The sequence below is a fragment of the Orcinus orca genome, chromosome 11 (assembly GCF_937001465.1).
Source record: "Orcinus orca chromosome 11, mOrcOrc1.1, whole genome shotgun sequence".
NCBI lineage: Eukaryota > Metazoa > Chordata > Mammalia > Artiodactyla > Delphinidae > Orcinus > Orcinus orca.
This window is the reverse complement of record NC_064569.1, coordinates 3,230,424-3,257,587: the sequence shown is the minus strand read 5'-3', so window position 1 is coordinate 3,257,587 and position 27,164 is coordinate 3,230,424. Positions and strand designations below refer to the sequence as shown.

The following is a 27,164-nucleotide window of genomic DNA, read 5'->3' as shown; positions in this document are numbered from 1 at the left end:
CGTGGAACCAGGCCCGGCTTCTGGCAGCACCAAGGCCTGGCTGGCAGGGCCCGACCCATCTCCAGCTGTCAGGGGCCCCTTTTCTTCCCTCAGCCACAGCGGCCATGCACTCAGAGGGCTGAGCTGAGCGGGTGGGAGGTGGTGACTCGTGGGGGAGGGGGATCCCACGTTTCTGCTCAAGGCCTTGGCCACAGGCCGCCTCTTCTCTCTTCCTGTATCCTCCAGCCTTCAGACTAAGCCCAGTGTCATCCTTCTTCACTCTTATTATTGCCTGCTGCTGAGACAGGCTGGGACCTGGCACCTGGGACCCTCTGCTGCAGTGCTTGCACCTGGAGAGACGTCTCCTCTAGCAACAAAGAAACTATGAGGGACTAAAAATACCTGCGTGCCTGCAGAGCTGGGGCAAATTATGGACAACACGATACAAAAAGACCAAAAAAGCCCAACTGCCACTTCCGAAGGGCGGGAGCAAAAGCAGGGTACTGGGCATGCCCCCTGCTCTCAACACCAGAAAGGGGTGGGCAAAACACCTAAGCCGCCCGTCCAGCCCGACCCCTGGACACACCCCTACCCTCACCCCATATAAGGAACCAGCTCGCCTCGCCCCTACACCCCCCAGGGGGTGAGCAAGGGAACCTGTTCTCACTCTCTCTGCCGCAGCAGGGGCCCCAGTAAAGCCTTGCCTGAGTTTCTTGTCTGGCCTCTTGTCAATTTCTACTGACTGGGGAAGGCCAAGAACGCGCGCTGATCGGTAACACTGCTACACCCTCCATTAAAATTTTAGAGTAGATGGACGCCACTGGGCCATTTTCCTCCTGATTCTTCCACAAGATTAAAACGTAAGCTTTTCGGGATCGGGAATGGCAGAGCACTGATGGGTAGTCTGGTGGAGCCTGGTTTGAGTGGCCTCGTATCAACTAGGAGGGAAGGACGGTAACAGGACAGGCTCCTTGGCGTTGCTGACGCCCCTTTTCACTAGCATCCCACCTGCTCCAGGGGTCACCTGCTTTGTTAAGGGTCCTTACGTCATGGCTGATGGCCACACACGTGGTAATCTGGTCCCACCCACCCTAGTTCCCCCTCTAGTAAAACGCTTTTCCTCGACGTACCCCGTTTGCTCCTGTCTCGCGGGCCTCCCTCCTCCAAGCCCCTCCTGGCGCTTCAAGACCCAGCTCACACCCCACACCCTCCACGCAGCTCTCAGCTGCCCCCCCTCTCAGCCAGCCTTCTGTGCATTTAATTCAGCCCTTAGTCCTTCCTGTGTTGCTCTCTAACTGGTTCCATTGCGGGAGTTTGTGAACTCCTTAAGGGAGAAAGCTTAGTTTTCTCTATTCCAAGGAACACCATGGTGCTGGACACACCTACTGATTGACCCATGTCAGGCTCCCACCCCGGGGTGGGATACGCATGTGAAAACTGAGGAAGGAGGAGGCGGGGGTGAGCATGCACTTCTCCCCAGGCATCATGCAGCTCATGCTATCGCACGTGCAGTGCCTTTCACAGCGCGCCTGCCGACGGAAGGGACAGCTAACCCAGGAGCACGTGATCCTTCCCTGGAAAGTGATTCTCAGCACGGACCGCAGCAAAATCACTGCAGAGCTGTAGAATGTATAGAGAGCTGCGTGTAACTACCTATACACAGCTGTCTAGCTAGCTGGCTATGTATACATACTGTCCATAACTTATGTATAATGTATAGCCTGGGCCCAGCCTGAGAGCTTCTGAGCCAGTACCTCCAGGCTGGGGTCCAGATCCCTCGTACTTTCCGAGCCCCACGAGGTGCTGTTAATGCACAACCAGGGTTGGAGCTACTGCATCTGAAGAAGTTCCCACGTCGAAACCTGGCTCTCAGACGAGCTAAGAGTCTAGTATCCGCTGACGTCATTTGCAAGGAGGAAGGTCAGATCACACACCCCACTCCATGTCCCCCTCCCAAATCACACGATCCTTAGCAGTTAGGAGTTTTACCGTCACCCTTAGCCTATGTTCGCAGCCGTGGCTGCCCGCTGTAATCACCGGCGAAGCATGAAAGAGTGACTGCTGCCTGGCTCCCAACCCTTAAGATTGGAGCCAGAGCCTGAGGTGTAGCTTGGACACTGAGGTTTTTTGAGGCTCCTTGGATGACTCCACTGGGCGTGGAGTTGGAACTAAAGTCAGAAATCTCTGTAGCCTAAATCCTCTGACTGCTGTTCCCTATTTCTCATTCTGTCCTCAGGGAAGATGTACTACAGCTGGTCTCATATTTCAAACTCTTTTTGAAACCGACTCTCAGCTTTTTCCTCTCCAAGATAAATAATCACAAACCCTTTCATCTTTCCTAAGAGCCCTTATTTCTTACCCCACCCACTGTTCCCTTCTCTCTTCTCTGGACGCTCTCCAGGCGCTAAACATCCCCGTCAGGCTGCAGCATCCAGGACGTCCTCCTGACTCCCCCAAGCCGTGTCCTGCTGACGCGCTGGGCTGTGTTTGCTCCAGCGGTGGCTGAGTTGCTGACTCAGTTCTTGGTTTCCAGCGATGACGATTTCAGCAATTGAGGAACCCTCTGTACACACCAGCGGACTACCAGGGAGAAGCCTGAAGAAGTGACTATTGGAACAGGGCAGTGAGCTCTGCAAGGCGACCAATGTGGGGGGAAAGGCAGAAATAAAGGGCATAAATGGAAAATGAGGCAAGAGCACATTTCGGTGTGATGAAAACAGTGTATATCCTAGAGGCAGAAGCCACCATTCAGTCCTGGGTCTGACGACCTTGGGCCATCCACTCCACCCCTCAGGCCCCCCGTTTTTCACACGTGGGATAAGAGAGTGAGACTGCGTCATCTCTTGGTTTCCCTTCAGCTCTGAATCTTCCACAGCTGAGCTCAGGCTGTGATAGAAAAGAGACGGTCTGCTCATTCCACGTCTCCCTGACCTGTCCAAAGTCTGTCTCCCAGTAACTCCAGTCATTCCAACAGTTATCACTGTCCCAGTTCTGAGGAGCAGGGAGTAAAGTCCAGACCTAGCACCACTAGAATGAGCTTCTGTAAGACAGTACACTGCGCCCTCCCGGACACAGAAAAGTCTCAGAGCACTCAGGCCATTCAGCAGGTACTTGAAACATTTGAATGAACTGAAGATATTTTTCTCAGTCTCTAAGAATTAGCGCTGTAGATAATGACTACAGTAATTAGTGTTCACCTCTTCATCAACAGCTATACCCACCGAAACGCAGCACCATAGAAAGCCATCCATATTGCAGTGATGGCCACTGCTGGGCACTTCAACATACTTCTTCCTTAGTCTTTATTGACAACCCAGGAGGACTGGTGTCATGCCTGATTTATAGGTAAGAAACAGAACTTCCAAAAGGAGAACCAAATTGCCCAAGGTTCCAAACCTACTAAGATACACAGTTAGGATTTGAGCTCAGGTCTCGCGCAGACCCTCCTGCTTCACCCAGCAGAGGCAGATGTGCCGTTAACGAAAGTTAGTAAAGTTAATAAAGCTTGAGCTTCACGGCCCCTCCCTTGCATAGGGTGCCTTCCAATCCCGTGGCTAATTTTGAATTCTTAATTATGCACCATTTTGCATAAGGAGGGCCTCCACAATTGACTAAACTTCAGGTCCTAGAAAACCTAGATCTAGCCCTGCACGCAGCTTCCCGAGTTCACAAAAACACCATCTTGTGTAGTAATTTCAGGCTGAGGGCATTTTTAAAACATGAATTCAAGAAGAATCGTGCTGGCTTTCTGCTCTGTGAGCGATGCTGGTACTTTAACGAAGCAACAGAGTGAGAATCCCCCTTGTACCATTTGAACGTGGGTCATTCACTACTCATTCTTTTCCCACTCTTCCTTGGTACCCATGGGATGCTTCCCCCATGACAGCTGTGGGTTTCCTTCCTGTCTCCCTGGGGCAGGCCTGCTGGAAGGAGTTTCACCCCACGGGCTCTCCACCCTGGTTTTCACAGCCCCCTTATTCTGCCCCAGAGCCAGGCTAAGGACTCGGCTCCGCCCCTCCTGCCGCCTTGTTCTCACAGTCTGCTCTTTGGACCAGAGCCTGCGGCTGATGGGGACTGAGCCTCAGCTGCTTTTAGTAACCATCAAGGCACTGCCTGTCAGTCACTTGGAAAGGAATGACTTGAAAAAAAAGGAGAAAAGAGAAAGCATTCTATACCTCAATTTCTGTTACATGGGCCCAGAATTTTTCACATTTCATTCCACCTTCTTCTCTAACCCCATCAAAATGTTCTTGTTTTTGGCTGCGTTGGGTCTTCGTTGCTGTGCGCAGGCTTTCTCTAGTTGGCGAGCGGGGGCCACTCTTCGCTGTGGTGCGTGGACTTCTCATTGTGGTGGCTTCACTTGTTGCAGAGCATGGGCTCTAGGCGAGTGGGCTTCAGTAGTTGCAGCATGCGGGCTCAGCAGTTGTGGCTCGCGAGCTCTAGAGCACAGGCTCAGTAGTTGTGGTGCACGGGCTTAGTTGCTCCACGGCATGTGGGATCTTCCTGGACCAGGGCTCGAACCCGTGTCCCCTGCATTGGCAGGTGGATTCTTAACCAATGTGCCACCAGGGAAGTCCCCCCCCATCAAAATATTTTAACACTACTTTTTATCTAGGGTTCCCTTCATCTAGACCTTAGTTATCAGATCCCTCTTCTTTAGATTAAAACAAATTTTCCCTCTTTCCTCCCCTCTCTGCAAACAAGAGAGTGCAGATACAACTTTGGAAAAATACAGCTTAGAAAAGAAATACCTTGGAAACTGGGAATTTTGTGTGAACTCAGAACACCACCTGCTTCTCCCCCAACCCATCCACTCACTGTCTCCATAGCCTCGATACCCCTGCACAGTGGCAGCCATCTCATAAATCAGAAAAATCTTAGAAAGAGAGAACTTAGCTATTCACACATCATATTTCCCAGACACATTTTTCACACAAAGATTAGCCATCTTTGAGGAATAATTTAGATACTGGGTTGCCCACAAAGTTCATTTGGGTTTTTCCATACCATCTTATGGAAAACCCAAACAAACGTTTTGGCTAACCCAATCCTATCCTACTGGCAGCAGAAGCATGGAAAAACTGATACGAGGATGCCTGGAAATCTTAAGACTATATAATACTAAGATATGATTTAGTACATCTATCTAGATCTAGATAGACAGGTAGATAGATAGATAGATAGTTAGATATCCATAGAACCTAGAACAGTAGGGGACTTCCCTGGTGGTCCAGTGGTTAAGAATCTGCCTTCCAATGCAGGGGACGCAGGGTTCGGTCCCTGGTCAGGGAACTAGATCCCGTATGCCACAACTAAGGTCCTGCATGCCGCAACTAAAAGATCCTGCACGCCTCAATGAAGATCTCACACGTGTCAACGAAGATCCCACATGCCGCAACTAAGACCCGGCACGGCCAAATACATAAATAAATATTAAATTAAAAAAAAAGAAGAAATGCAAAGCAAACACACACAGCTAGCCCTGACACACTCTCTGTTGAGGGGAAGAGTTGCCATAGTCAAGTGAATGTACAGGAATTGCCTGTCAGTAGCAGAGACGACAGTCCTATTACCTTGGAAAGGAATTATTACTTATTAGTTTACAAACCTGGGATGAGATACTTTCAAACTCTGAATTCTGCTTCCAATCTCCTCTCTCGCCTTATCCTTTCTCACCACATACCAAGAAATCAATTTACTAAGCTGCCTTACCCATCCCTAGGAACTAAAAACTAGGAACTCTCAGGATGAACGGGAAAGATAAGAAGAGTCATTTCCGTGATGAGGGAATCCTCCCATTTCCGTATCTGTGAACGGAGCTCGGGAATGGAAAATAGAACAATTTTTGCTGACAGCCTCCAAAACGATGAGGCTACAGAAGAAAAAAGAAAAACGTACAGAGAGGAAACAAATTTGCAAAGCCTCTTAATTACACATACTGTGAGTCTTATGAATTAAAAAATTCAAGGAAATCTGATTCCTTCATCCAGAATTGTGGCTTAAAGATTAAAAGAACACTTTGCATAGACATTAAAAGGGATATGAGCAATTTGGAGTGTGTTCAGAAGAGAACTACCAGTAAGATCAGGGAACTCAGAACACTAGAAATAGACTTGATGAGATCTGGAGGTTTCTGTTTCTCTAAGAAGAGAAAATGTTTGTCCTAGTGAATGCCAAAGAGCAGTTATAATTATCCCAAATTGCGGCGGTCGCGTAAACGTTCAGCCCAAGTGAAAAAATTACCGCTTTTCTTCTCGTGAACGCGAGAGAAACAAAGCCATCGTACTTTTCCTTTTCAATCTAGCATGAACAGAGTGAGCTTCGTTGCGCTTCCTTTCTCGGGCACTGCAGTGTGAATCTGACACAGCGTCTGGCTCACAGGGACTGTGTGAGGTAGGCAGATAGATCCTGGGGACCCCTGCCTCCTGGGGTTCACGGCTTCTGGGACCTCCTCCCCTGAAGTGTGGGCAGGGCCTGTGACTTCGAACCAGGAGAATGTGGCACAGGTGACAGGCCGTATGTGATCGCGTGTATGTGACCGTGTTATACACGATTGTGACGTCTATTTTGCTGGTCACCCCCTGCCTTGCTGGCATTGAGGAAACAAGTGGCCCCGTTGGGGAAGCGCATGAGCCCAGGAGCTGAGGATGCAGCCCACGGGACACGGAGACCCTCAGTCCGACAGCCTACAAGGAGCTAAATGTGATAACCACCACGTGGGCTTGGAAGCGATCCCTCCCCAGCCAACATCCAACAGCACCTTGACGACAGCCCGGGAGACGCCGAAGCAGAGGTCAGAGCCCAGCCCTGACTCCTGACCCACAGAAACTGTGCGGTAATAATTGTGCTGTTTTATGCTGAGACGTTTGTGGTAATATCGTTACACAGCAACAGAGAGCCAACGCAGTGGGTACGTTGAGTGTAAACACACACACACACACACACACACACACACACACACACAGAGCAGGTAGAAGTTGGGGGATGACCACATTTACACACGCGGAGACATGCTAGGTAGATACTCAAATACTTTGAAGAGGGGCTTCCCTGGTGGTGCAGTGGTTGAGAGTCCGCCTGCCGATGCAGGGGACACGGGTTTGAGCCCCGGTCCGGGAAGATCCCACATGCCGCAGAGCGGCTCGGCCCGTGAGCCATGGCCGCTGAGCCTGCGCGTCCGGAGCCTGTGCTCCGCAACGGGAGAGGCCACAACGGTGAGAGGCCCCCCTACAGCAAAAAAAAAAAAAACAAAAAAAACAAAAAACTTTGAAGAGTGAATGCAGACGCTGTAGACACCTGAGAAACGTAGCCAAGAGAGGAATAATCTAAAGAAACGTGTCATTCTTCACATCGATTAATTCAAGATGGAACAAAAATTTAGTGTAGACAATAAAACTATAAAAAGTACTAAACAAAATCGTGGAGGTATTTTTATTATCTTGTAGAAGAGAAAGTCATTCTAAGCATGTCAGGAAAATTAGGAATTATAAAATTAAAGAGGTTAAGTTTACAGCATGAGATTTAATAACGTCTATAAAGAAAAAATATAAATAAGGTTAAAAGACTAATAAGGTGGTCAAAATTTTGCAACACAAGACAAAGAAATAATGTCCTCAATATACATAACTCTTAAAAATCATTAAGATTCCATTGAATGCAAAACTATACAGCCATTAAAAACAATACAAATCTATATTTATTGTCATATACAAATGTTGACATTAAGTAAAGGAAGCAAGTTACAAAGCGGTACATTCATGTAAAGGTGTACATATCTGTAGATACGCATACCTAAATATACAAAGGGAGCTGTCTGAAAGTAACTTTGCTTAAATCTTAATGTGGTCATTTCTGGGTGGAGGATGACTTTTCATTTACTTCTTTTTTTTTTAATATTTCTGAAACAAATGTTCATGTACTGTTTATTTAAAAAACAAGAAATATATTTCCCCCCAATTTTTAGAAATATTAGCGTATTTACAAAGAAAAAAATCTATATTTGGCAGAGAAGTTAGTCAGACAGCAAAACATCTGATAAAGAAACACCAATGTGAAGGATTCTTAAAGGAAAGTAACTTTATGCATGGGATCGACACAGATACTTCGCAATCATCTTTGGAGACATCATCATCTCAGGGAGAATGCTCTAAGAGAACTTCCGTCGCTGTTAATTCATGAACCAAAGGGGAAAAAGCAGACTAGAGATGTTTTTAAATAGCCTGGGGAGAGCATGGGAGGCAATTTTGAATTTGATACTACAAGGTATAAAGGGAAAATAATAGAATGGCCCATCAACTCCCATTATCAAGTTAATGATCTTATACTAGTAATGGTTACGTGTGCCGGCTAAGAGGGAGACAAAAATGTGAAAATGTATGAAATACCCTCCTTACACACAGTTCTGAAAAAACCACTGATTCCTTATCATGCATTTAGTGCTGCGATTCTCAACCCTGGCTGCATTTTTAAAATCACCTGGAAGCTTTTTTAAAAATCCTAATGCTTGGGTCTAGAAAAGGTAAATCTATAGAAACATAAGTAGATTCGTGGCTGCCTGGGGTTGGGGAGTGGAAACAGGGAGTGATATGAATGGGCATGAAGTTTCTTTTTGGGGTGAGGGAAACACTGTAAAGTTAGACTGGAGTGACGGTTGCACAATTCTGTAAATTTACTGAAAATCCCTGACTTGTACATAAGACAGTTTCATGGTATTATACCTCAGTAAAGCTGGTCCAAAACATACTCTTGCTTGGGCTCTACTCTGAGGTACTGTGATTCAATTGGTCTGGGGCGAGTGGCAGGAATGGTTTTTAAAAGTTCTCCAGATGATTCAAGTGTGCCACCACGGCTGAGAACCACCAATGCAGTGATATGAAACCACTTTACAAAATGACTTGCAGGACACCACGGCCAGGTTCTCTGAGATGGAGCATATACAGAGCTTTGGACCACCCTTGGTTTCCACTGTCCATCCCCAACTCTACAACGGAACCTTGTCATGGTCATCGCGAATGCCACCGTGTCGGGGTGACTATACAGACATATGGCTCCACTTTTAGAACTGTAGCTTGAAAGCTAAAAGGATGCTCTGAATATATATGCTTAAGGTGGGTATGAAGTACGTTGGCGTTTGTTCAGATAAATCCAATGAGTTTGAATTTGAAGGCACTCAGTCACAGCACATGAGAAAGAATATTAAACGGGAAGATTGAGGATGAAGGTCGGGAAGTAGAAATAATGGCTATCCTTAAACACTGAAAGGCTACCAAACAAGGGCAGGGTGAACTAGTTTTCAGATTCTCTAAAGAATCAGGATTGCCGCGGAAGGCCACAGGAGGATGGATTTCAGTTCTCTGCAAGGAAGATCTTTACAATAATCTTGTTCTAGGCATTGTGCTAATCCTGGAGATACAAATGCAGTGACTGCGTGGTTCTCCAATGCCAGCAGGCACTGCAGTCACCTGGAGGGCTTGTTCAAACGCAGGTTGTCGGCCCCGCCCCTGGAGTTTCTGACTCGGAAGGTCTGGGGTAAGGTCCAAGAATCTGCATTTCTAACAAACTCCCAGGTGATGCTGATGCTACGGATCCGGGGACCACACCTGGAGAAGCTGTAAATCTAAATGTTATCAGAGCTCCATGAAAGGCCATCTAACCCAGATCGGGAGGAGAGGAGTGATGTAAAAAGACTTCTCAGCAGAGGTTTGGGGTGTGCTGAACTTTGAAGAAAGAGAAAGTACGAAGGCACAGAGTAATGTACAGGGTGAGCGAGAGTGAAGGTACAGCGAGGAACATAGGCACAAACCAGCAGCCTCTCAAGTTATTTACTGGATGTTTATTCTACACAGGGTATTGTTCTAGGTGCTGGGTATGGAGATAAAGGGAACAAAGCCCCTGCTCTCACGGAATTTATAAACAATCATGTCGCATGCTGCAAAGTCCCATGAAGGAGCAGAACAAGTTGTTGTGAGAGAACAGGGGCCTCTGAAGAGGTGGTATTTAAGCCCGCACCTCAAAAATGAGACAGACGCCTGGCGTGTTTAGGAAATGAAAATCCATGTGTCGGAAGTACAGCGGCTGAGAGTGTGTGGAAGCAGATGCATGTAGAAAGATAAACACGAGCAGATTCTGTAGAACAACGCCCTGAACATATCAGCTCTTTAGACGGTTTATTCTGTAGAAATTTGGAAGATCAACTGGAGATCGGCCAGACTAAAGACTAGCCCGAAAAAAAAAGGCGAGAGTGGTGAGAACTTGAAGTGATGCATCACAACAGGAACGGAAGAGACGGAGATGAAGATGGGAGTGAACCTGAAGGATTTAGTGACCACCTCGTTGCTCACGGGAAGCGAGCGGTCAGCAAGGACTTAGGATGGCTTGCAGAATTCTGGCTTGGGCACCTAGCTGTGCTTTCGGTTAGGGTATAGAGAGGAACTGGTTTGGGGGTGAGAAGGTGGTAAGTTCAGGTTTTGACACAAAGAGTTTGGAGTGATTAAAACAAATACAAGTGGAAATGTTTACTTGTTGATTGAAGTTGATTGAAGAGCAGAGCAAGCCAGCCTGGGCAGGTGATTTTGGTTTGGGAAACAGCTGACTTAAAGTGTTAGCTGGCGGGGGCAGGGAACGAGGGCACCCGAGAAGGAGATACAGGATGAGCCTCTGATGACACTGTTCGAAGGGTAAACAGAAAAGACGACTAACGAGCAGCTGCAGAGAAGAAAAATTAGGAAAATGTAGTGGCCAAGAAGCCAATGGAGGTCTCTCACAAAGGGAGTGGACAAGTGTCAGATGTCATATACGAAGTGGAGTGCCCACTAGGCTTGGCAACATGTGGTCAGTTATGGCCTCCGTGAGAGCAGCCTCAGTGGAATGTGGAGAGGAGGGTCCAGGTTACCGTAGATTGAGGGATCTTAAAGTGAGGTGTGGGGACAAACGGGGCTTGGCTACAAAGGAAGGACCAAGAGAGCAGGAGAGGGAGCCAAGGTCAGGAGCACGTCAGAGGGAGAGACCTGAGCTCATGCGCTGAGGGAGGGTGCGAGGTCTCTGAGGAGGTGACGTGGGATGGGACTCACGGCTCGCCCGTTTGCCTACGGTCTGTGTTGGCCAGAGGACAGACACCTGTTCTGACACAGATGTGGCTGCCGAGCCCCCCTGCTGGCTTCAGTTTCCTCCGTGTTACAGGGGAGGCCTCTGCTGAACGAAGAGAGGTGGTGGGATGGGGACTGGACAAGAGACCAAGGTCTGAAGTGTCTTTAAGAATGGAAGGGTTAGGGAGTCCGCCTGCCGATGCAGGGGACACGGGTTTGAGCCCCGGTCCGGGAGGATCCCACATGCCGCGGAGCGGCTGGGCCCGTGAGCCATGGCCGCTGAGCCTGCGCGTCCGGAGCCTGTGCTCTGCAGCGGGAGAGGCCACAGCAGTGAGAGGCCCGCGTACCGCAAAAAAAAAAAAAAAAGAATGGAAGGGGTTGCTGGACCTTCAGGGCTGCTGCCCTGCTCTGAGAGCCGGCCTCCTTGAGTCAGTTTGTAGAGCTACCCATCAAGGGCGTGTACTCGGCAGTATTTAGCAGCGACGACATCGGATGGCGGAACCGACCGGGGACGAGCTCCTGCAGGGCCAGAGTGACGGAGAAACAACCGACCACAAAGCTTAGTGCCAAGTAGAAAGGATGGCAGGGTTCAGTCAGGAGACTAAAGCCACCAGGGCCCGGGCGGCCCACTGGTCTCAGCAGAAAGGGGCCCAGAATGAGGAGGGCAGGGGCCGATGCTTTGGCGGGCAGGGGGCGGGGGGGGGGGGGGCGGGCGCGCGAATTTCTCACTAAGACCAGGTAGCTACTAACTCAGGAGGAGGGAGGGGCACGGTTAGGTCTGTCGGAAAGTGTCTGATACACTCGTCTTACTGAATAGCACAGCAAGATACTGGTCTTGGGGCACACGTCAAAGTGCCTGATGAACTCCGCAAAATTCAGACCCAAGTGGAGACCACGGGTGTGCTCTAATATGAACGTTAGTGACCGAGACTTACATTTTCTAACAACAGAATATTCAGTAGAGCCTGCGCGTTCCCTCCTCAGGAGTACGGATTGGGAATTTGGACTACATGTCCAAAACCTCTCTACTATCCTCCCTTCTCAATTCCATCAAAGTTTTTGTAAGAAACATCCTTAGAAACGTCTGCCTTATCCTCCTTCAAGGAGAAGGGCTGTAACTTCAATGTCTTTGTATCCACAAGAACTAACCCACACATGGTAGGAAACAGATTCCAAAAAGGGAAGCAACAGAACGTCATACAAAGAGCTAATACCCACATCAGTGCATTCCTAAATCCAACATTCTTTCTTATGTAACCCTGAAGTCCTCACCTGGGCTTCTGAAGTTTTTGTTTGTTTTGAGGGGGTGTTGTTTTTGAACTACATTAGATTCTGAGCTCACCGCTATGTCCCTGGCAACTCATCAGAGTTCCTTACTACAAGGTTCACCAGCTGGAACCACCAAACCATCTTTAAGGCTGTCTGTGACATCTTTATTTTGCATTAACAAAGATACATCCTGGCTCCACAGACGAGCTTAGAGAAAATCCTTGCCTAGTAAAGAAATTTCATGGGACTTCGTCACATGGAAACATTAAATCATCTTTCTGCCTACTAAAAGCAGGGCAGAAACACACTTTAAAGAGCAAACAGGTGAGAAGAGTCAAGAAATTCCAAATTGTATTGTCACAGCATACAGTCCTCGAGTGTGTTCTTCCGTATCGTTCGCTCGTCGTGTTATCTGAGACTCTGCCCAATGCAAGGCTGAGCTTCCACGAAGAGATTCTGGATCTTCAACGTACTGGTATCAACCACAATGCCAAGGCCCCAAGAAATACGTGGTCTAAGCTGGGTGGATTCCACACAACTTTTAAAAAGAAAAGAATTGGGCTTCCCTGGTGGCGCAGTGGTTGAGAGTCCGCCTGCCGATGCAGGGGACACGGGTTCGTGCCCCGGTCCGGGAAGATCCCACATGCCGCAGAGCGGCTGGGCCCGTGAGCCATGGCCGCTGAGCCTGCGCGTCCGGAGCGGCGGGAGAGGCCACAGCGGTGAGAGGCCCGCGTACCACAAAAAAAAAAAAAAAAGAATTTGTCAATCTTACGAAATTTCATGGTTTTTTTGTTGTTGTTGGCAAGAGAATTCCTTTCCAAGTTCAGATAACCAGTTTTTTCTTCCTCCTTCTTCCCACTAATTCTCCTCCCTAACACATATATACACAATCAAACACTTCACGTTTGAGGCCAATTTCACTGCAGGCAGAACCTTAACATTTTCAGCAATGATCTGTCCCTCACCTGCATGACCTGATAACCTTGGCAATGAGCAAAAAGGGCCATTTACTTCTCTGAAGTGTAAGGTGCAGTTTGAGCTAGTTTTAAGTACTAGGAGGCCAAAGGAAAAAGGAAGTATTTCTTCATCTTTCCTGCTTTTATCACTGGTTCGCTACAAAGGGATAAACAGCTTAAGAAATCAACGGTGGGGAAAATGTCTGTTGGCCATCGCTGGACTCTTGCTGAAAACAGAGAAATGTGAAATCTGCAGGAATCACTTCTCCTACTTCACGCTTTCTGCAAACACTATTCTCAGCAATGTAACAGGCTAATCACACCACTGGTGAAGTTATTTGAGGCCAGTTCTTTGTTTTATAGAGAGCAAATGCACATTAGAAACTGTTCTGCAACAGGTTAAAAGTGGCTCTCAGATCAATTACCAAAATCTACCTTTACTTGGTTACCACTTAGAGTTGCCACCAATGTGAATGACAGGGTAGGGGGGACCTGAGCACACACACAATTTTTAAAATTTTTTTAGGTGTAATGCAAATAACTATACCTAACATTCTTTCAGAAAACAAAAGAAATGCAAAACATGCTCAGAAAACAAGAAATCAAGTTATACTTTTCATAAGGCACCACCAAAATCCCTGGTAAATTAGAGTCCATATTATATTTAAGTGTCTCACTAACAGGTAACTAAACATGTAAGAGAATAATCAATAGGTCTTGAGGCTTACAAAAGACATTCCTGTTTAGACATCTTGGAGTATTGCAAAAGTAAGAATAAGCAGGACACATCTTTAAAAACCCGTCACATCCTTTCCCAGTGCACATCATTCGTTGCATAGTGGTGACTGGATACAATCCAGACCAAGAGAAGACTAGAATTCCAAAATATATTAATATCCATTCTTTCCTTCTCATGCTGTAAATACTAAATGCCACGGCACATCCACATCCAAAGTAATGATATGCCTTAATTAAAAGCAAACAAAAAAGTGGGATTTCAAAAGGTAAAAGGCAAACCAATTGCCGGCTTTTAAAAATTTATACTTAAGGACGTACTGCAAAAGCAACTTTTTACACACATATGAAGCTAGTTCATATGTATACCTTTACTGAACCTGGTTACGTGTGGGTCTTTGCTTAATTTTCCCACAATTTTCAAATCCCCCTTCAAATTGCCACTTTCTCCTTAAAAAGTGGATAATCCCTCCCTCTGAAAGAAGGGCTTTCTCAGTTTTCCGTTTCACCCTCCTACTTTAAGCACTGGCTGATATTCACACAAATGTACTGTAGAATTAAAATATTGCCAAGTAGGGAGTTTCTCTTATACCCACTGAATTGCATCAGAATCTAAAAATTAAGAGAAACAAACAAACTGACATTTCTTGGACGCGTGTCAAAGACAAAAGTAGAGAAGTGAAGCACAGGTGAAATCGTTCTCATCTCACAGGTCAGCCCTCGCTGGGGTTTTGATTATTCAAGTACACGGCGGGCGACCCAGGTTTCACATCTGCCGTTTCAATTATCTGAAGCGTGACTTGCAGTAGCTGTTGTTCCATGATGCCCACGTGTGAGTCAGGAAGAGCTGGGAGGCAGCAGCTCGGGAAGGAGCCTGGCCCTGCGTCTCCACACATCTCTGCAGGGTCACTACAGGCAGCGAGGCCAACCCCGGCTGGAGGGACCACAAGAGAGCTGTCGTTGCACTTGCGCGGTTCCAAGGATCTACTCTTGACCTACCAGTTTTCATCTTCCTTCCTGTAACCTTTGCCAAAATGGTTTATAATGAATGTGGTGAGAAATACCTTTGAAAGAATTAACGAATAAGTTAAAGAACGAGTGGTGCAGAACTGCGACTCTGAGGAGATAGGAAGGGTAAAGAAACATTTTAAATCAAGTTTTAATATGAAATGTTACAACACCGCAGAATGGAGTTACTTTGTAAAATAAGTACTTTCCTCTAAGTGAAAAAACATCGTCATTTCTTTAACAGATGAATCTTAGTTCACTAATTACAAAATTACACATTTCTATATTTTTCTTTTCTCTTTCTTTTTTTAAACTGTCTCTCATCTGTTCTCAACCTTTGGTCTAAATGGTCAAAAGTCAGACCAAATCCTCTGTGACTTTCAAATAAATACAGAAAATCCCACGGTATCAATTAAATGATATATTTGAGTTTCAAAATGTCAGAAGATAAACAGGGAGCTATTCATGGTTGGAGAAGATAAACAGGGAGCTATTCATGGTTGGAGACTGCCTTGCGTTTTTCTCTCAGTCAAATATGCAGGCAAATACCTATTATGAACATAAGTTATTCCCTAAACAGCCCTCTATCCATCCACCACACTCCAAGCAGCAGAGCACCTTAGCTGTCTTTCTCAGCACCTCATGCCCCTCCACTGATAGCTGAGGAATGAAGGAAAAACAAGATATTTTAAAATGTATTCCGGGCAGCCATCACTTAAGACTGCATTCAATTTTTAACCCACAAGCACTTGAAGACTTTTACAGAGAAGACCAAACGGCAAAAAACATTGTGCTTTCTTCTATAATATCAACCAGATGAAATTCTTAACTAAGTAGTAATATCTTTATGTATTGAGAGACTGGCAAAATGATAACTTATGAAACTGATTACTTAGTTACCTTGTACTTTCCATTGAAATCTTAAATCATACACACACTTGAGATGAGATTTTAAGACCCATGCACACCAACACTTATGAACCTCTTAACAGGCCAAGACACTCAAAACGTTATATGATATTAAGGAAGAAATGACTAAAAAATAGGTAGTAGAACCGTAGAGAAAGCATTTCCAGAAACTAGATTTTATAGGAAAGGTTTTGCTTTTTTTAGTAAGATGCCTTTTGAGTTAAATCTCATACCCACGCAAACTGTGACTGGACAGTACATTTCACTTCTAGTTACTAGAAGACATTTCTTTAAAAGAGATCGGGGCACAAAGGGAAGACAAGACTAAAAGCTGCTCTCTGGGCCCACCCTGCTCCCCCCTTTTAAAAGGAAAACTGATGAATTTAAGTCAAACCACAGATCTTTAAACCAAAATAAAGGGACACAGGATAGTGAAGACAAAACACCATTTTTAGTTTGTTTGGTGGGTTTTTGGGGTTTTTTGTCCCCCCCCAAAAAAAATTAGTCCCCTTCTAATAAGAGTTTCCATACAGCTTACCTAACACCTTCACAAGAACACAGAACACAACAGGAGGGAGGAGAACACAGCACCGTAGTTCCAAACTTTCACGTACAAAACAGAACTACCATCACAGATACAGTATGACCAGGTTTCCCCACAGAAAGGGACAAGTCCCAACACACAAACGAAATATAATTACCTATTTGAACAAAACCAAGATGGAAGATCTGGTCAGGCTAGGATGGAGAAGGAAGTGCTAACTCCTTGTACTACAAGGAAGGAATGGGATTCCTTTATTAAAAAGCAAGACGAGAAAGCAAGCCCCCAAATGGATTTTTGATGCTGAAACTCTGTCATAAGCTGCTGGTAACAGTGTGTGTGTGTGTGTGTGTGTATATATATATATATATATATATATTCATATATGTATATTAAAAAAGGAAAAATAATCTATTTATAGAACAGTCAGTAGTCAGAGACATTTAGAAAAAAGTAAAAACAAGTCCTTTTTTCTTTTTTTAAAAAATGGATTTACTAAAACAACTTTGTCACCCAGAGGTACTCTAAGCCCACGTCCTCTGATGAAGCCACATGCTGTGCGACAGCATCTGCCGCAGGCCACGGTCAGAAACGGCCAGTCCTGGAAACCACAGCCAGTGGGGGCCAGGCTGCAAGGCAAGAGTTGTTATTTGCTGGTCTTGCTCGGGGCCATGCCTGAAGCCTGGTGGCACCTGGTGCACTTGTGAATGAAGGGTTCCCCGAAAAGCAGGCACCGCTGTGGCTCAGTAAAACGTTCTGACTTGTCTTCTTTGCTACCGCAGAAGCCTGGATCCACGTACCTGCTCTTCTTTAAAATGCAGACCCAAGGCAGCAAGACTTCTCAAAGCCAAAAAAAGGCTCCTTGCCTTGAAATAAAATCTCTTCTTCCCAGAATCCAATCTAGTCAGACTTCTGAACTAGATGCCATCCTCCTCCTTAGGAAGATGAGGTGATCTGCCTCTCAACCGGGGTTTTCTTCTTGGTACAGACAAGCACATGGAGCTGAGGTCTACGGGCTGTGCCACTACCCATGGCCTCTAACAGGACTAACTTCAGCCCTGGCCCTCTCCTAGCTGGATGTGTAGGGCGTCAAATGCCAGGGCAGAGTGGAAGGAAACTGCTACTCTACTCCTCCCCCACTGGCCTAACTAAGGAGATCCAAGGGATCAGCACCTCTGGGTGGTGCTGGCTGCAAACCTCTAACTAGTACCAACTGGCCAGAAGCCGCGGCCTACATGCCCTGCCAGCACACCAACGCATTAATGCCAACCAGCCACCCTAGAGCTCAAATGTCTGGCCTTAATGTGACAAGCAATCTCAGAGGAGACACGAACTGAAACACTGGCTGCTGGACCAAAGCAGACACCCTCGGCACAGATGTGCTGACAGAGAACGCAGATCCCACGTCCATGCAAAGAGGAAGTCGGCTGGGAGGACTTGCTCAGAAGGCCATTCGTCTTTGGAAGCAACATTCTGAGTGGATGTAAACCACTCTACTGACTACGGTCTCTGTGTGGTCCGTTTTCCCCCATGTCCCAAGCTAACCCAGCACCTGCTAACTGGTCTCTTTAAGGTCCTCCACTGGTAGCTTGTAGCTCATTATGAAAGAAGGAGGTGCTGCTGGACCTGGGCTATCTGGCCCCTGCTTCTTTGCACAGTTTGTACAGATGTAATCTTCATTTTCAGCCATTTCTGGAGATACACCCACACAAACTTGGTGAAACCACTCATCACAGCCACCATCACACTGCACCCAGTCTACCTGTTGGAGACAAGATCAGGGAATGTTTAGGTTACACACACATTAAACCTGGAATACAAGCAAACCAAAGAGCTTTCTTGGCTTAAATGATAGCAAATAATTGGGATGCCCAGAGATAGACAATGACTTCTTACGGGGTTATTTTTTAAAGAAAGAAGCTGGGAAGTTAATACCCCCAAATTATTTTTTCCATAATATGTCCACAAAATTAGGCCTCTTAGGTACTCCATTACCTCATAAATACCTGGGGCTCCTAGTGAGGCAGAAACATGTTTGAGAAAATCTGACAAAAAAGGAACTTCTAATAGAGCAGCCAAGTAGTTTTAGCTAATATTAACAATTTCTAGGCTCTAAGACAATGCAAGTATCAATCAAGAAGAGTACAACAATGTGAAGGCAATCCTGTGTATTAGCTTTATTTCAAAGAGATAAGCCAAAGTACTAAGAGCATTAAATACCTTTTTAGAAAAGCAGTCACATAGGCCACTTTTTAAACTAATATTTTTTATTCTTCTCTTCTTCCGTTACAAATACAACTCCCTATAAAAAGTTAGCAAATATCAGAGGTCAAATCTTACAAATTAGCCAATTAAAACAGTCAAAGACACAGGTCAATAGATCACTCTGAGGTTTCAAATTAAAGTCTGGGTAACTGACAGGTCGGTGGCAGCTCGGACCCTTCAGAGAACACTGTGATTATAGGAGGCTAGAAAAGGACTGTTGTTTGCTGACTTTAAGCCTGGGGCACACAGTTAACAGTGAGGTGAGCTGGGGCTTTCCTATTTGGCAGCTGACTGGGGTCGTTTTTACAGCTACGCCACTGCAGATTAGGACCTTTAAGATCAAAGAGCTGCTTGCCCTTCTCTCCCCAGTGCAGAAGTTGATAACTTCACTAGCAACGAAGTCACTTACAACGAGCTTTGCCAGAAAACAGGGCAAAGTATGGAGTATGAAGGGACCAATTAAGTACTTCAGTACAGCTTATGGGAAAGAACAGTGGAAGGAGGTTTGGGCTATAGGGAAATGAGTCTCAGGAAAAGTGAGGAGTTTTCAAAATCTGTCCGTATACTATAAAACTTCTCAAAAGTGTGATACTCCTGGTTAGTAGTTTCCAGGTTTTTAGTAAAGGGTGGGAGAAATCATCTGTCAATCTTTTTGCTTTCACCGTTCCTAGAGTTCTTTTGTAAAATTTGAGGCAAGTCATTTAATCTCCCTAAGGCCCCATTTCTCCATCTGTAAAATGGAGATCAAACCTTGCTCACAGGATATTTAGAGGATCAGGTAAAATAATGTCTGGCAAGACACCTGGTCCCCAGCCTGGGACACTGAAGGCACTTCTTAAGATCACAGTCTCCTGGCTCTACTCACTGTCCTACCTTCCACAAAACATTCTGCACCTTCAAGTAACTGCCTGCGGCACTACTTGCGTCAGAATCACCTGTTGCGTCTGTTAAACGTGTAGCTGAAACCCAGCCCAAACCCACAGACTCAGAATATCTTGGGGGACAAACCAGAATCCTGCACTGTGACCAGCTCCCAGGTAATTCTTAAATATTCTAAATTTGACCATCGCTGGCACTACGTGGTCCTGCTTTCTGTAAGTTCGCAGTGACTTAATTACTTCCTGACATAAATTGTGGTTTTGTTCTGCAATTGTTTGTGTGATATTTAGCTTCTGAAGTCTGTGCAGTGAAGAAAACAACTGATCTAAATGTCCCTGCTGTGGCAAACTGTCCTGGAGACAGAAAAGGGAGACAATGACTCAAAAATACAGATGCTACCAGCAGATGAAGATTTATAAAGTGCTAATCTGACAGGGGGTGAGCTCAGCCCAACTGTCCGGCTATTTGGAGCTGATCAGCGGAACTGGGAGAGCTGTGCTTCTCTGGGCCACCCAACCTGGAGGTGCCAACCTGGTTATGACAACCCTGAGTCAACAGGTAACTACTCCTGCCTCCAGTTATCTAACCCAGTCCAGCCCCCACCGGGTAAGAGGTTACCAATTCACCACTATTTGCTGCCGAGAAAAGCGGCCCCATGTCTTTTAGAATCTAATTGTGCACTACACGCCCTGGCTTCCGGTCTCCCAAAATCATATCTATTGCTGTCTTTCAAATAAGGAAGACAACATTTCCTTTTGTGATTTTGGCTAGAGGTCCATTCCTAAGCCCAGCTCTCCCACCATCCCAAAAAAGTATATAACTTTTCTTGAGATGCTATCCCAGCCTACCTGTTACACAACAATTTATCCTAATAATCTAGCAGGGAAAAAATAGCCCTCTTGGACTTCCCTGGTGGTGCAGTGGTTAAGAATCTGCCTGCCAATGCAGGGGACACGGGTTCAAGCCCTGGTCCGGGAAGATCCCACGTGCCGCGGAGCAAATAAGCCCGTGCGCCACAACTACTGAGCCTGCGCTCTGGAGCCCGCGAGCCGCAACTACTGAAGCCCATGCGCCACAACTACTGAAGCCCGTGCGCCTAGAGCCCGTGCTCCATAACATGAGAAGCCACCGCAATGAGAAGCCCACACACCGCAACGAAGAGTAGCCCCCGCTCGCCACAACTAGAGAAAGCCCACACGCAGCAACGAAGATCCAACGCAGCCAAAACTGAATAAATAAATTTAAAAAATTATTTTTAAAAAATAGCCCTCTTTACGAATATCTTCCTATCATGTTCATCTACTTACAATCAAAATCCAGTTCTACTTTTGTCTGGAATGTCAACTGAACCTGCAGACTATGCAGTAGACTGAACACTCAAGAACAAAGAATTTGGCTAACCGCATAGTAAGTTCTAATAGTCATTTCCCCTTTCAGTATTTCTGGGAGATATACTTATCAAATCAAAAAAAAGTAATTCCTGGAAAGCTTCACAGCAATGAGCTGTTCAGATATTAACTGATAAGACATTTAACTATAGTAAAAATAGCTTACTGGGTTTGGATTGGGGGAAATGTGTGCTTCAATGAGAAATATAATGTTAGTTTGGCATTTCATGTTTTGCTATGTGGTTTCATATGTACACGTAAGAAAAAATATTTGGCACATTACATTTTTTGTTCATTTCTTTAGCACATATTACTGCACTGGGAAAAAAGAAAGCCTCGTGATTTAGTGACAGTCTTAGCTTAGTTACCCACCTGAGCTCTTTTTATTTTGGCATTCAATCTCTTTTGCACCGAAGTTTCTTGCAAAAGCCAGATTTCAAAATTAAAACAATTTAATCAAGTATGACATATGTTCACAATCCCTGTGTATGTTTTTTTGGTGATCTTAACAGTAAGTAACCAACCCTCCCAGTCTGCCTAAGATTAACAGGTTTCCCAAAACACAGGAATTGCGGTGCTAAAACCAGGAAAGTCGCAGGCAAGTTGGGACAGTTGGTTACCCTATCATAACATCACCAGTTTGTGTGTGTCTCTCATTCAGGTAATCCAACCTTTGATTACCTATGCCAAAAGGAGATATGAATGATAAAGCCACTGATAACACAAACACTTTTGCTGAGACAACTCTCCACAAAAATCTTTTAAAATCAGAGCGGCTGGGACTTCCCTGGTGGTGCAGTGGTTAAGAATATCCACCTTCCAATGCAAGGGACATGGGTTTGAGTCCTGGTCCGGGAAGATCCCACATGCCGCGGAGCAACTAAGCCCTTGTACCACAACTACTGAGCCTGCGCTCTACAGCCCGTGAGCTACAACTACTAAGCCCGTGTGCCACAACTACTGAAGCCTGCACACCTAGAGCCCACGCGCCACAACTACTGAGCCCACGCGCCACAACTACTGAAGCCTGCGCGCCTAGAGCCCACGAGCCACAACTACTGAGCCCACGCGCCACAACTACTGAAGCCTGCATGCCTAGAGCCCATGTGCCACAACTACTGAAGCCCGTGCGCCTAGAGCCCACTCTCTGCAACGAGAAGCCACCGAAATGAGAAGCCCGTGCACCGCAACGAAGAGCAGCCCCCACTCGCCACAACTAGAGAAAGCCCGTGCGCAGCAACGAACACCCAATGCAGCCAAAAATAAATAAATAAAATTTATTTATTTTTTAAAAAATCAGAGTGGCTAACAAATAGTAAAAGTGAGAGACAGAAGTTTATAAACATAGTTTCTCTTTATTTATTGTGCCAAACTTCTTAGGGAGGTAGTAATGGGTAAGGAAAAAGCCCATAGTAAGAAGGTTAAAAAAAAAGTAAAGAGAAAAAAAATCTATTTTCATAAGTAAGATTAAATATTTATTTCAATGCAGAAAAAATGTTACTTAAATATTAGCTTGAAAGAATCTGCTCCTTCAAATTAACTCGTTTTACTCTTGGTACCAATAAGATTGAATGAAAGTGGCAAAATTCACGGAGAAAAAGATTCTGAACCTTAAAACTAATTTTTTGAAAACAGTTCTTCATTGTTATTTTTAAAATTAATTTCAACTTGAATTTGATAATGATGGAAGAGATAGTTTGGGGTTTTTTTAAACCTTTTACATTTTCTGATAATATTTTTCTTTTTTCTTTCTAAAACATCTTGAAATTGAAGCTAGGTACATTTAAGTAATCCTTCAAAGTTTTCTCAATCTGCACATTTTTAGATAAAAATAATAGTAATTACTAGTTAGAATACATTTACCTAAATATAAATGAACCCAAGAAGTTGTGTGGGTTTTTTGCTACATGATATTTAAAGAACACAGACTTCCTTAAAAAACATTCTTTTCTTGTCATCCTTTTGCTCTGAAGATGCGTACCATGCATTAATTTGTTTTCCTTAGAGAAACACTATACTTCAAATTGAGAAAGTTGTAAAATTCTTTACCAAGTTTCTAAAGAAACACACCTTCCATTTAGTAAAACTGGTGTCAGAAACAGACTTGGAGAACCATAAAAATTGCAAAACAGAAATGATGGGCAAAATGTTTATAATCTGAAATAATTTGTTTAAAATTAAACACATTATAGAAATACATCATTCATATAAGTGTCTTTCATGTAGCTATTGACAGGTTAAGGCACACCTGCTCACCTGTGTATGTGTTCTGACAATTTTTGTACTAATCTTAACAAATTAATGTGTACAAATCTTTGTACGTTTTAAACAATAGACATTTTCTCTAAATATTCAGCTAAATCTACTTTTGCTCCATCAAAATGTAGATAACTTTCCAGACTTTTTTTTTCTTGGCCACGCCATGTGGCATGCAGGATCTTAGTTCCCCAACCAGGGATTGAACCCAGGGCCCCTGCAGTGGAAGCGCTGTGGAGTCCTAACCACTGGACTTCCAGGGGATTCCCCTTTCTAGATTTTTTTTTTTAAATACCTATAATGTTAGAAGTAAATCCCAGGGTTCATCTAAAAATAATGATCACATCTTAACACCTAAGTTGCATTTTTGGTTAACTAGTGCTTTCACATACAGATGATCTCACCTTACTCCTTGACCACGCTGAGAGGAAGCAGGACATGTGTTAACAATTTTATGGCAGATGAGAAAAAAACTGCCTGTAGCGTTTATATGCTACAGGAAAAGAACAGGGATAGTAGATGAACTGAACTGTATTTTAAATGCTGAACAGAGGAGAGGCGAGAGGTTATTAAGTGAAAAGGAGAAAAAAAGAGAAAGGTTCATGATGGATATAAACACTGTAGGAAGGATGATAGGAAAGCTTGAAAAAGAAACATATCCTGTTGCCAGTCCTCCAACTGCCATACAATTAGTTAAAGGAGGAAGAAAAGGGAGAAGGTCCTGTCAACACTAAGCTGCTAATACTTCAGACCCAAGGAGAAACTGCTAACCTTTCATCAGCCTCTTTAATAAACAGATTCAGATGAGAATAAATTCAAATGAAAGATAAAAATAATACACGCACATATAATGCATCTACCAAAATGCTTTAAAATATTTATAATATAGAAAAATACTTACGAAACTAAAGCAGATACAAAAGTGGACAGTATGACACGATATAAAACAAACTATACAGGAAAATAATTGGAAGGGAACACACTAAAATATTTACAGCTGTGGTCCTCAGAAAGCTGGACTATGGGATATAAATTTTACTATATATTCATTTTCCAAAAGTGAGTAGAAAACCTTTAATAAGTATAATTTAAATACGAGTCATTTAGTTTTGCACTGTGTTTTTGTACTTGCATCTCAGTTACCGGAGGGGTGGGGATATTAGCGGAGAGGACCTGGTCTGGGAGCCAGGGTTCTACTTTCGGTTTTGCCACTAATGAGCTCTGTGACTTTGGTCACATCATTTACCTTCACTCAGTCCTGGCTTCATCATTTGTGAAATGAAGAGGCTGGACAAGGTGACCTCTTCAAGCTCTAACAAGTATTTAACTGAGGAGGAAAGTAAGGGAATAGTGATGCAGCTGTGTTTATTCTGTTGATATATTCAAATTGAGGAGCTATAAAAATTCTAAACATCAAGTGGTATATGGAGATAATAAAATTAAAACCATGAATTTACTAATAATCTTGATGGGAACACTATAATAGATACCTTCAGCCATTTAATGAACTAGGATTTTTCATGAAGTCCATCCGTCTTTCTCAGAAGTTTATAACATCAATTATTACCTTAAGAAAGACCATCATATCCTTGCTAATATTTAGAATTCAGGGCTGACATTTCAAAAATAATACCTTTAAAGGTCTTTATTTTTTGCAAGAGATGTGAAAACAATCATATTCTATTTAGGAGAGTACACATAGGGCTGGGTGTGGATAAGACGCAGACCAAAAGGGAAGATTTAACCTCCTAGTTTTAGGTCTTCAGAACTGATCTCAATGCAATTTGCCACAGCTCTTAGGATACCGGCCCAGGACTTTTCGGGCCACTGTGGCTAACTGACAAGATGTCTAGTCCCCCGAGGCACCCTGCAGGGAAGGGACACAACTGCTCTGAGCCCTGCTGTGCCCACGCACGAGACACACCGCTCCTGGTACCACACAGCTTCTCTCTGCTCGGTCAGGACGATCACCACGTATACGATTTCTAAAACACAACATTTCTTCTACTAAGAGCCTCATAACTGAAAATGTTTCTAGAAACTGAATTAAACATGTGACGTCACAAGGCCAAACAGACCATCATTACCTCAAACCCAGGTGTGCCCGGCCGCTGCTCCACGTCCCCGCGCATACTTGGCGGGTACAGCTAGACTCACCTTGTCCTTGCAGGGCCTCTGGCAGTTCTGGGCGGCACACACAGCGTTCTCGTCGTCAGACTCCTCTGCTCCTGACCAGTCATATTTGGAGGGGATGTCCAGCACCTTCTTCTCTCTCCTCTTCTCCGAGCTCTCCTTCACAAGTTCAACTTTGGCTGCAGCAGCCTTCTCCTTCTTTTTCTTCCTCTCTTCTTCTTTTGCTAGTTTCTTGGCCAGTTTGTTCAGCTCTTTTGATTTTTCCGCACTTAATTTTAATTTCTTCTTTTTAGGTTTATCCATTTTCTTTAGCTCCCTGGACTTCTGTTTTCCTTCGCCAAAAAGCTGTTCTTTTTCTAGCTTCCGTTTCCGTTTCTTCTCTGAAGAGTCCTTTCCTTTTATTTTTAATGGTTTCTCTTCCATGCTGTCATCCTTCATAAGTATAAAATTAGAAACAATTTTAAAGCAAGACATTTAAAAACTGTTTTATCCTCTTACATGAGGTATCAGGAATAGGCAATTTCATAGAGACAGGAAATAGAATATGAGTTACTGGGGCTGGGGGGAGGGAAATGGGATTATTTAATGGTACAGAGTTTCTGTTAGGAATAATTTTAAAGTTCTGGAAATGGATAGTGGTAATAGTTGTATAATATTATAAATGTAATTAAAACAACTGAATTGTATACTTAAAAACAGTTGAAATGATAAATTTTATGCTGTGTACATTATACCACAATAAATATTCTGAAGATATTTTAAGAAGGCAAATATAATATTCAAAGAAGATAACAGTAGAAAATAATGACAAGCCCTAAATAAAATATCTGACTTATTTTTAGCTTATCAGAGGGAAAAAAAAGGCAAAAGAAAGTGTCTGCATATATTAGTATAGTCTGTAGCACCTCTACGTAACTGAGATGAAAACATACACAGAAAGCTAAATGTATACTAAATAATTATGTAATAACTCTTTGGGTCTCCATTTACCAGTACTAAAGTTCTTTATTAACTCAATAAATCCTTGGTGGTTAAGAAGTTATCAAAACTGTCAGCAAAACACAAAATTTTATCCATGATCTCATTACAAAGGGTATGTAGTGACTTTCACAAGAAAACAGTTGCTGTCACGAAGCAAAAACACTTGCCTTTTTTTTCTCAACTGTCTAATATTGTTGCTATTTATGTGCCAAGGTAGTAAACATTAAAGATTTTAATAGTAAAAGTGTGTCCAGTAACAGAAAGAACAAGGGGTAAGGTAGAAAAAGAAATACTGAAAAACATAAGCTTGATAATTACTTAAGAAATAACACTTGAGAATTTATTTTCCCACAGATGTGATACTGGAATATCTTTGACAGGAACCTCAGAATCTGCAGATTCGTAAAGAACACTGGGTTACAAGTGTCTTAAGTCTATCACATCTTGAATAAGATATTTAACCTCTCAACACTTTGTGTTTCCTTATATGTGAAATAAAGATCAGATGAGATAACGGATGTGAAGAAAATGCTCTGCAACTGGAAAATACTATCTAAGTCAGGCACCCTCAATCTGACTTCCAAACCAAAGACAAACCACAGTGCACCAGGCGTATCCGTGTCAACTGCTGCTGACAGTGTACCTTCCGCCTCATGGAAACAGTCATGGAAAAGAATAATAAAAAAGATACTGGAGTCTAATGCCAGAGAGAGAATCCAGGTCTCTGTTTTTACTCCATGTGTGACCTCAGGCACGTTTCTCCGTCTCTGACCCTTACCTT

The 27,164-nt window shown here is 44.2% G+C and overlaps 2 protein-coding genes across 4 annotated transcripts in view; one reads left to right on the top strand and one right to left on the bottom strand.

Moving 5' to 3' along the window:
• The window catches only part of B4GALNT3 (beta-1,4-N-acetyl-galactosaminyltransferase 3), a 256,857-nt gene that overhangs the window by 18,934 nt on the left and 210,759 nt on the right, over positions 1 to 27,164 (top strand). The gene's annotated exons all lie outside the window — the stretch shown is intronic.
• KDM5A (lysine demethylase 5A) overlaps positions 7,658 to 27,164 on the bottom strand; it is an 85,520-nt gene continuing 66,013 nt past the window's right edge. For 2 of the 3 annotated variants that reach the window (XM_033404200.2, XM_004278994.4), the window contains 2 exons: positions 25,427 to 25,834; positions 7,658 to 18,243 (listed from right to left, as the gene is read on the bottom strand). In XM_033404200.2, coding sequence (XP_033260091.1) covers positions 18,037 to 18,243; positions 25,427 to 25,834 — 615 coding nt within the window. In that variant the 3' untranslated portion in view covers positions 7,658 to 18,036. The remainder of the gene's footprint in view (positions 18,244 to 25,426; positions 25,835 to 27,164) is intronic. The other variant, XM_033404201.2, reaches the window with a different exon arrangement.